The 10,061-nt window shown below is 41.6% G+C and overlaps 1 protein-coding gene across 1 annotated transcript; it reads left to right on the top strand.

The window, feature by feature from the left end:
* Window positions 1-287: 287 nt before the first annotated feature.
* Window positions 288-8,405, top strand: LOC110985988 (monocarboxylate transporter 12-like). Its single transcript, XM_022247537.2, has 4 exons — window positions 288-1,738; window positions 2,835-2,978; window positions 3,617-4,459; window positions 4,672-8,405. Exons 1-4 carry the CDS (start codon window positions 1,558-1,560, stop codon window positions 4,782-4,784), a joined length of 1,281 nt encoding a protein of 426 aa, XP_022103229.2. The 5' UTR covers window positions 288-1,557; the 3' UTR covers window positions 4,785-8,405.
* The last annotated feature ends 1,656 nt before the right edge of the window (window positions 8,406-10,061 follow it).

Raw genomic sequence — 10,061 nt, forward strand, 5'->3', positions numbered from 1 at the left:
TGAATATTTCTCAAAAGTTCATCAGTCAACCCCCCGAAAATTGAAAGGAAAATGAAAGAGGACATCTGGAACATCATTTTTCTGTGCAGCCTGAACACCTGTGAGAGTTGTGAGTATTTTTAAAATATTTGTGAAGTATGGGGATTTATCACTGCTGTCTATGGGAATTTATTTGTAGTGGTGCACCCTGCAGCACCGTTTTAACTTGTTCTTTATTTTCCCCTCGGAGTTCCAAGGGAACCAATCAGCACTCGCTAAATAGCATGCATAGTAAATTTCGATGACCTGAATAATACAGTAAGGTCCCATGCATCATGGCTGTCTGCAGTCCCGTTAACACAGACACGACAACACAGACGTTCGTACAGAGTTAGCACGGAGTAGAACGGGTGATACTCAGAGTAGGTTAGGCCTAGGATATGACAGAGGATGCTGTTCTTGGTGACCCATAATCATGTACAGTCAGTACAGTCACTCAGTCCTTAGAGACCATATAGACCTTAACCTTCGAGGACGGAGTACCCGGACTGCAAGTTGGTTATCGTTTTCTTGCTGCACGTTTAGGTTTATTGCCGCTTGTGTGAGTAATTTGGCCTCAGGCAACGTGTTCATTGTGAGTTGCAAAAAACGAGAACATATTTATTGTGTAATATCAGACAACGATTTTGTTTTCCCAATTTTTCTGCCACAAACATCGCAAACGTGATACGATGCAGCACAACTGTAGTCCCCAACCATATCTTTTAGAAGAGTGGCAATTTCATGTCTAGTACCAAGTGAAAAAATTTGTCTTACACGTCACTTATCCCTTCCCACAAACCACAAACCGTACTTGCTCGCGTGAAGCCGCCACGGTTGTTCGAACTTCGAAGTACATGTACATGTACATATTTATAATACTAAGGCTATAAATATTCAAGAAGATCGGACATTTGCATACAACTGCCACACCCCCATTCCTGCAAGATTCCCAAGACGTTAGTGAGAGTAAGTAAAATCTAGGTGTGCAAGGGCGCTCTTCAACAGAAATAAAACAACTATCGATCACTGACGTCTTGGACCAAGACTACCGACCGGGCGGCGATGATATCATTAAACTTTGGTGTGCCAGAGTTGTAACTCCTCTGTCCTTCCGCCCTGCCTTGGTGGAGTGCTTATATACAGTACGTTTATACCTCTCCAGATATAGTGGTACTGATAGACAAAGATACCAGTGGCATGCCCCATGATCTGCAACGATGCATCAGGGTGTGAATGGGTGCGCTCAACCTGCCCACCTCCATAGGGAATGTGGAATGAGGCTGAAAACTCTGGGTAGAAAACAGTGAGACTCCAAAAGAAAAACTAAGTTCTACTCATCAGGACCAAGCCACTGACAGAAACTGGTCCAGGTCACAAGGCGATTCTCAATCGTCTTGTGTATAACTTGGATGAGGTTACACACAGGAAGCAGCGTAAATGAAGCACAATGTCAGAGCCCAGTGAGAGCCACGCAACACGGCTCACCAACTTCATGAGAGACATATAGCCCGCCATGTTTTAAGTTTTCACAGTGCAATGGAATTTAACCGTAATGGATGCTTTATAGTCCTCTTGGCGTTTACTACCAATCTCGTGTGGGGGTGTGTAGTCAAAAGTTTGGGAGTTCTTCTTCCAGTTCTACGGGACCAATTCACGACACAGACATGGATTATTGGTATAGTGACGTCGCTAGTCGCAGTTACGTCGGATATTGTAGGTAAGAAGACTCAAACATAGCCTGGAAAACTGGCTGCCTTGCCGTAGTTATATCGTTTCTTGGATTCTGTGTGACTCACATTTGTAACGTCAAGCTTAGCTACAAAGTCACTCAGTGAGTAGAGACAGTCTTCAACAAGGTATTAAGGGTAGTTCAGTACGTAGGCCTACATGAAATGCGTAGGTCACCACTATGCACAAGTCAGCTTCTCATGATCAGCGCAGAAAATTACTATCATACAGCGGATGAGACATTGGCTTCATTCGTTCGTGTCAAATTAGGTACCAAATTGTATCAAATTACGACTGGCTGGAACAAAGCCTCATCGCGAGTGTAGACTGAATGAAACGGTAGGCGTACACTATAGGCTAGGGGGATGATACGGTAGGACTCACCAATGTGTGTCCGCCGAGGGATGCAGTTGGGGATAGACAGAAGATTCGCCGGCGAACAGATAAGCTTGTCCATTTAACACCAATGATCAAATTAAATAGAGTGCATTTCTGGGATCACAACGAAGCCAGGTTTTCAGAAGATTGATTTGGTTTTAGTGTGAAATCTTTCGAATCTCCTCCTTATAAGTCCTTTACCGGACATTGATGCTCCTTGACTAATCTTCACGACTGAACAAAAGTATCAAGTTTAAAGTTTACCCTAACTCGAACATCATTCGTGATCCCAAAATGTGCATATATAACCCTGATGTATCCCCTCAGGTTTCAAAGTACCTTGACTTTGGTTCAGCTCATGCGGAAACGCTGTTTGAGTGGGGCTAAATTTGGGTCTCCGAACCAAAATTGTGTCCATCTTCCTTCAGGTGTCACTGGAAGGCAAAAGCAGAACAAATTGTAAATGAGAAAAAAGTAAATAAATGTTATGATGCATGGCATATGGTGTAAATATGAAACCTGGCAAATGATCTCTACCTTGATGCCTGAACGGATATACTTTTCTGAAGTCACATTCCATAATAGTCGCATTCATAATCGTCAAAATGCCGTGACGTCGTCAAACCGACACTGGATATGTTGCGCAATCATCTATCTCGTGTAACTAAAATGACCGAGATGCTCTTGTTCTTTGTTTTTTCCTCCAGGTCTCTTCACTTTGCCTCTTGAAAAGCTATTTGGTTGTCGCCTTGTGTTGATCTCCAGCGGCGTGATAGGATGCTTAGGTTTATTTTTGCTTCCCTTCGCGTCAAACCCCATTCACGTCGCCCTGTCTTTAGCCGTACTGGCTGGTGAGTAACTCGTCGTTGCTTGATCATACTCATTAAATACATTTTGATTAGTCCATCCAGAATCCTTGGTGAATTTTTCGGATTTGACCCACTAAAACTTCACAGAGTGTTTTCCACTTCAATCTTTTTTCTTTCCAAGAACCTGCTGTTTTTGCTATTTTGGTAGGTAAACGGTCTTACACGCAAAACCCGACATTCTGTTGTAAATTCGAGTGATGGAGCTTTAAAGGTGATGATGTAATATGAAATATACGAACAGTTTAATTCTTGATTTATAGTAAAGATTGTGGTAACACCATGTAATTTATCTCTTCTTTGAGTATGTGTGGTTCTGAGAAGAACCGGGGAATAACTCGACGTTTCGAACAGTGTACTCCGATCTGTCCGTCTTCAGGAGACTGACGGTTCTTCTCAGAACCACACATACTCAAAGAAGAGATAAATTACATGGTGTTACCGCAATCTTTACTATAAATCTAGTTTCTTTCACCATGAAAACCTTTAAGTCTTATAAGTTTAATTCTTTCCAAGAACGCCGTTCGACTTCTGCAGAAATGTCGGAAATGTCATCATTCGTTGTTTCATCGACTTCCACAACCAAAACAGTTGAAAACCCTGTTCTGTCATATATTTTACAGGACCCGCTCTAGGGATTTATTCAGTCCTGGCTAAAGTTCTCATTGGACGTCATTTCAGAGAGCAGTATGCTACGGCTTGCGGGATAGGCCATGCCGGACAAGCACTGGCCTTTCTCGTTTTTGCACCAATGACGCAACTTTTCCTCGACACCTATGGCTGGAGGGGAGCAACGCTGCTTATTGCTGGATTCAGCATGCATCAAATACCGACTGCCGTCTTAGTCAAGGCCGTCAATCCACAGTACAAGTCTCTCGCAGATGCAGACAACCGGAATGACCCTCTTCACAACTTTGACACGGAGATCAAGGAAGCGGAAAAAAGACGTAAAAGCAGTGCCCCCGTCTCTTTCAAGGAGTTATGCTCTCTTATCTACAGAGCACTGGACTTGGGCATATTCCTGGAGTTTAATTTCTGGATCGTCTTGATGTGCCGTTTCGGAGTAACAACTTCCTTCATATCTTGGCTGCTGTATTTCGTTCCTCATCTGCAAGCTAAAGGTTTCAACCCCCAAGTAGCCGCTTCACTCTGCATAGCAGCTGCTGTTGGCTTTTCGTTTGGGACGCTGATCTGGTCCCCTTTCATTGACAGGGGTCTGATCAAGTCGTCGACAGCGATCATCATCACCAGTCTTGTTCTAACTCTCTCTTTCGTAGTTGATCCTTGGGTGCACGACGTCATCGGTTATGCGATCACCGCCTTTGTCTGTGGTTTGTTTTCTTCAGCACTATACACTCTCACTGATGTCATAACTAAGGAAATCGTTGACAGTGACCGACTTGTCGCCGCGTTCGGATGGATGCGGGCCTTCTTCTTTGGCCGTCTCATCGCGGGTTTTGTACCTGGTTAGTACAATTTTAAATTGTCAACAAATTTTAGCATCCGTACCAATGGAGATGTGAGGGGGGTTTGTAGTTTAAGTGGTCATGGTATACCTCTAATACGGTTAATATATTTACCTACTCTTCTTGTCACCTCAGATATGGTTTGAAATTATGCCATACGGAGGGATCAATATTAAAATGAATGATGTTTGTCTCCTATTTTTATTCGATAGGGTGGATATACGACATGAGAGGTAGCTATGATTTGGCGTTCATCGTCATTGGTCTCATACCAACCTTCTCTCTCCTTCCATTGGTTATTGCACTGATAAGGAAGACGATCTAGGGTCAGATAAAACTACGCACATGTACATCCTTCTAGCGCTTCTTTGCACGGTGACAATGTCATGTCGTTCTTGCAATCGCTGAGACGAAGCCATATCATGGTGCAACAATCCACACGGTACCGGGGTGGGGTGACGTACGTTGTAGACACGCGTTGATAGACAGAGTATGACTTCATCACAATGTGCTACAACCACTGTGTATCGGTATACCCGTAATCAGATGTTGGCAATTCGCAGCTCCAAACATCTGGGTCCAGCAGACAGTTCTGTTAAATTTAAAGAATAGTGGAATTTTACGTTGTAGAGGTTCAAAATCAGGTCGTCGTCATAAAAGACCACCTTTCAGACTGACCGTATTCCTGTTAGAGTGACATGTCGACCACAGAAACCTTCTTGTCATCGTGAAAGGAATGACAGGATGGGCTTGGTTAACATTTGCATTCGTGATCGTCTACATGTACAGCCCTCATTGCCATCCGTAATGCAGTGGAATGCATGATCGCTGAATAACCACTTCAGTGAGCTTCAGGCAGCTCTAGCTTGTCAATACAACACCGTTCATCTATTTTCAAGATGTATTTTTGCGTTGGGGAGATGTTAATTATATATAACGGTTTGCCCGTACCCAACGTATATTAATAAGCACTGTATGCTCAGTGCTTGTCCGAGAGCTTGCGAAAAAAAACCTCACAAAAAATACATCTTGAAAATAGCTCGCGGTACCCGCTGCTTCATTTGACTCGGACCGGCCAGCCGACCCCGGCAAGCTCGGTGGTCGAGTGGTTAAGACATCTGCACTAGTAAGCAGGAGGTCGTGGGTTCGAGTCCCACCCGAGTAAGCTTGTGAGGTTTTTTTCGCAAGCTCTCGGACAAGCACTGAGCATACAGTGCTTATTAATATACGTTGGGTACGGGCAAACCGTTATATATAACCGTTCATCTAATTGCTGTTACGGAGACGCGGTTTTCTGCAGCTAACCCAGCAACTGCTTGCCAGCTGGCTGGACTTTGTCAGTACTATCGTGATCGGTCAGATCGAACTGGTGGTGGGGTAGTTTTTTTGTGTTCGGGATGATATATAGTAGTAGTGAAGTCTTTAGTGACCTTGTTCCGAACAATTTGGAAGTGGTGTGGGTTCATTTAAACTCTTCCCGAGCAATCCATCTACTGAGGGAAATATTTGTGTGTTTTGTATTTTCCACCTCACTCTCAATATAGATGTGATCTTATTGATCATATCGTATCTGTGGTCGATTTTATTCGAACAATTATGGATAATCTTTCCTTTTAATGGGTGATTTCAATGATCTTGATACTGATAGTTCGGAGCAAAATGTTTCGCTCTTTCAGGTTTTTAAAACATTTACCAGAGGTAATGCGGTATTAGATTAATTTTGACTGATCTTGGAGATTTTTATTGTGAACCAGTGATTTCAGTATCAATAGCATCTAGTGATCACAATGTTGTAACTTTTGTGCCACGTAATGTTATTGGAGAAAGGAAAAATTCTCACAGTTTTTATCGGCCATTTCGTGATTCATCAAAGAGAGCATTTGGCCAGTGGATCACTAATATGGATTGGGCTCCAATCTATGGCTTAAAAGATCCTGATGATATGGCTTGTAATTTCCAAATTATTAACGATCAGAGATATGAGCAGTATTTTGAGCTTGTTGACGTTAAACGCAGGGGTTATGATAAACCATGGATGAACAACCAGATCTGTAGACTAATTTTAAAACGAGATACTGTTTTTAAACTAGGTGGTAATTATAGGCCATTGCGTAATGAGGTCCAGAGATCAATTAAAGCTGCTAGCTAATCGTAGTTATTATTATCAAAAGGTTCAGTATTTGGAGAAATCTTATATTGGTCAGTGGCAGAGACAAATTCAGCTTCTTATAGGCAATCATAAGAGGTCTTTTGAATTGCCCAATGATAATAAATCTCCCGGTGAAATAGCCAATGACCTCAATGTACATTTTTCAGAGGTTTGTTCAAGTTTGCCGCCCCTTGATTTAAATTCTTTGACTCCATACTTACCAGCTGTTTGTTTGCCTTCTTGGGTAATCCGTCAACAACCCATCATTTCCATGAACTCACACTTTTAATGTTTGTTTGGAAGCTCGCTGTTTCCCACAAATTTAGAAACGAGCGTCTGTGCAATTCCAAAAACTACTCCGGTTATTAATTTTGATCAGTTACGCCCAATTTCAGTTACTCCTATTTTGGCAAAACTTTTTGAAGGATTTCTATCTGAATGGGTTATGGATGATTTGAAGGAGTCGATTGATTTACAACAATTAGGAAGTATGAAGGGTTGTCCCATAGAGCATTCCTTGATAAGCATGCTGGGTACAATTCACCAGGGTTTAGATAAATTGGGGAATTATGTAAATATGTGTACCATAGATTTCAGTAAAGCTTTTATTTTTATATTTTTTTATATTTTATATGTTGTTATTGAGAATTTGATTCATCTGAGTGTTGATCTAGCTATCTTGCCTACAGTATGCAGCTTTTTGGAGAATCGTAAACCAGTTGTACGTTTTAATAATGTTTCATCAAGCACGATGAACCTTACTTGTTGAGTTTCACAGGGAACAAAGTTGGGCCCTGTTTTATTTTTTGCCATGGTTAACGACTTAGCTGGTAATATACCCCATCGCCGGAAGTATGTTGATGAGTTAACTGTTCTTGTGGTTATTCCTTAGGATGGGAAATCAAATTTACAGGGTTATTTCGATTCCATTGCTAATTGGTGTCAGGAAAATGATATGAAGTTGAATCCTGTAAAATGCAAAGCCATGCAGGACTCATTTCATCGTAATTTACCACCGGCACCTCCCTTTAATGTAGTTATTGATGAGACTCAGCTCCTCAGATAAACTCCTTGGCATCTCTGTTACAAACACGCTGAAATGGGATGAGCAGGTAGGGAGGATCCTTACAACTGCATCTAGACGGCTGAAAAGGACGGTGCGAGTACTGATGATTTACTGTTGATTTATAAAATGTACATTCGCCCATTTCTGGGGTTTGGAGCAGCTGTCTGGTCCTCTTCTATTACTGTGGCACAATCCCAGAATATTGAGAGTGTCCAGAGACGAGCATTGAGGATTATAGCTTATCCCAACATTTTTTCATATTCCCAGTTTTTTAATTGTTTCTTTGCCAAATCTTGTCTCCAGACGTGATCAATTGGTTATGCATCTTGGCAGTGGTATTCCTAATTCCACTAGACATTGTCATTTACTGCCCAGTACACATCTAGAAGTCTCTCGACGCAGGCTAAGACATTCCCGTCTTTTACAAATTCCGCACTGTCGTACTCTGCGGTACAAACAGTCAGCAGTGCCAAACATGGTTAGTAAAATTAATGCATGTCCCGACTTAATAGTGTTGTCAGTTTTAATGTTATTATTTCTGTATGATGCATTTTATTTATGGTACATGTTGGTATTTTTATGGTGTTTTTATAGAGTATATTTATATGTTTATGTATTTAGTATGTAAATCAAACATGTTTAGTCCTTGACTAGTCGTTTGATGTAAATGTTAATTTTAAATAAACCATCTTTGAATAAAAAACTACGAGGTGGTACTTTCTGAGCTTTTAGCACCGTTTCACGACCAGCATCAACACTTAGCAGATGATATCAAAAATTCTTGTTCCCCCAAGTGGAACAATTTCCTCTGTGCAATAGTTCAATGTGTATTGTATACTCGTAATAATTAAAAGTCTGGTAACATATGGCCTTTATTTGGGTAGACAAGTTTGGTTAGACCAGCTGCTTGCTCGTGGTTTGGTGTTAACAGTGCCTCAGTTAGGTTTACTAATTTTGATAGCTTAACGTTATTTCTGTAGTTGCACCACAAACTAAGGCTGTGAACGAGACAGATTCCAGAGCTACGGCTAGGCCATTGTCTGCGCGTCTCCACGTATTTCCAATGGAGTAACAACCTAGACCTATAGATCTAGACAACGGGTCCGGATGCAGCCTGTTATAACATGCTTACATCCATTTGGACAATGGAGACCGTGAATATGAGCTTTACAATTCACCGATGGTGAATGCACACTGTCACTTTCGACCTCTTACACAGACGTCTACACTGGGCATCATGACAAATAGAACATAAATCGTGTCGTGGATACATCCCAAGAGTTAAATGAGGATCATTAAGTGTGCAAGCCAATAAATTAAGGGGCAGGGGCAGAGCGTTTGGTATACATGTACCTACATGTATACACCTTTTTCCTGTGATGTCACGATGGTGTTGGACTGTACGATGTGTTGTGATGGTAATGAGTGGATAGTGTTATGATGGTAATCTACCTATTTCAAGATAAACTAGTCAAGAATGCAGTGTTCGCGCGTGCGCTTGCACCTGGCTGAAGCTGCCCCGTAGGAATATATGCCATCACCGTGGCCAAGGCGGTCCACACCTGGTGGTATTGTTTACATTTAGTCACGCAGGTGAAAAGGTCTTAACGAGTGAACTGGACAATGGTAATCAGCCGGAACGTAATTAAAGCCCACGGACACGAGCGTAAAGTCACTTGTGATGAGGCATAAATAATGCCTTATTTTATTTTTGTGAAAAAAGTATCTCGCCAGGCAGAATTGTGTGTAAACGTAAACATTCCTATTAGTTTAAAAACTATCAATTTCAACACACCCAACCTATTCGGACGAACTACATGTACATGCACTGTTACTTGTTGCGCAGTGTACATGGGCTCATACATATTGAGTGCAGCTCATTGTTAACGTTGAAAGTGTGGATTATTTTTACGAATCTACAGTTAATTGTAGATTCGTTAATCTACAGTCATTGTAGCCTCTTAACAGGCACGCTGGGCAAATTTAATGGATACCAGGAACGCCCACACAGTGGCCTTGCGTGTATGTTTGCCTTTCTCCATAGAAAATGCCTTATAGTTATCTCTTTTTTCACGATTAATGCTTTATAAACAAAGATTTAAATTTTCTCTTCCCCTCCTTTCAATGAGGATAAATTTGATGTGTTTCTGCGTCTACGTTTTGCCCAGTCTTTCTTCGATGACGGAGTATAGTTTTATTGAACTGACGCAAACACGGGTAGATCTTCTAGTTGTGCCAAGATCATACCGGTCCCGAGGTGACAGATCTGTCAGGATTATTGCTCGGTGAGCGTGCGGTCTGGCACATTTATCTCAGTTGTTTCAAACGGCTTTCAAACATAATTGTATAAACCTGCTTAAAGAGGTAACCTGTAAATTTTCTTGCGT

The sequence above is a fragment of the Acanthaster planci genome, linkage group LG14 (assembly GCF_054643075.1).
Source record: "Acanthaster planci isolate LZ-2023a linkage group LG14, COTS_SCS, whole genome shotgun sequence".
NCBI lineage: Eukaryota > Metazoa > Echinodermata > Asteroidea > Valvatida > Acanthasteridae > Acanthaster > Acanthaster planci.

What these genes read in the sequence shown, in the direction of transcription:
- LOC110985988 (XM_022247537.2), top strand. Translation starts at nt 1,558, where the DNA reads ATGGAATTTAACCGTAATGGATGCTTTATAGTCCTCTTGGCGTTTACT. An exon ending in AGTTACGTCGGATATTGTAG is followed by an intron (nt 1,739 to 2,834) that starts GTAAGAAGACTC and finishes TTTTTCCTCCAG; the next exon opens with GTCTCTTCACTTTGCCTCTT. An exon ending in GTCTTTAGCCGTACTGGCTG is followed by an intron (nt 2,979 to 3,616) that starts GTGAGTAACTCG and finishes TATATTTTACAG; the next exon opens with GACCCGCTCTAGGGATTTAT.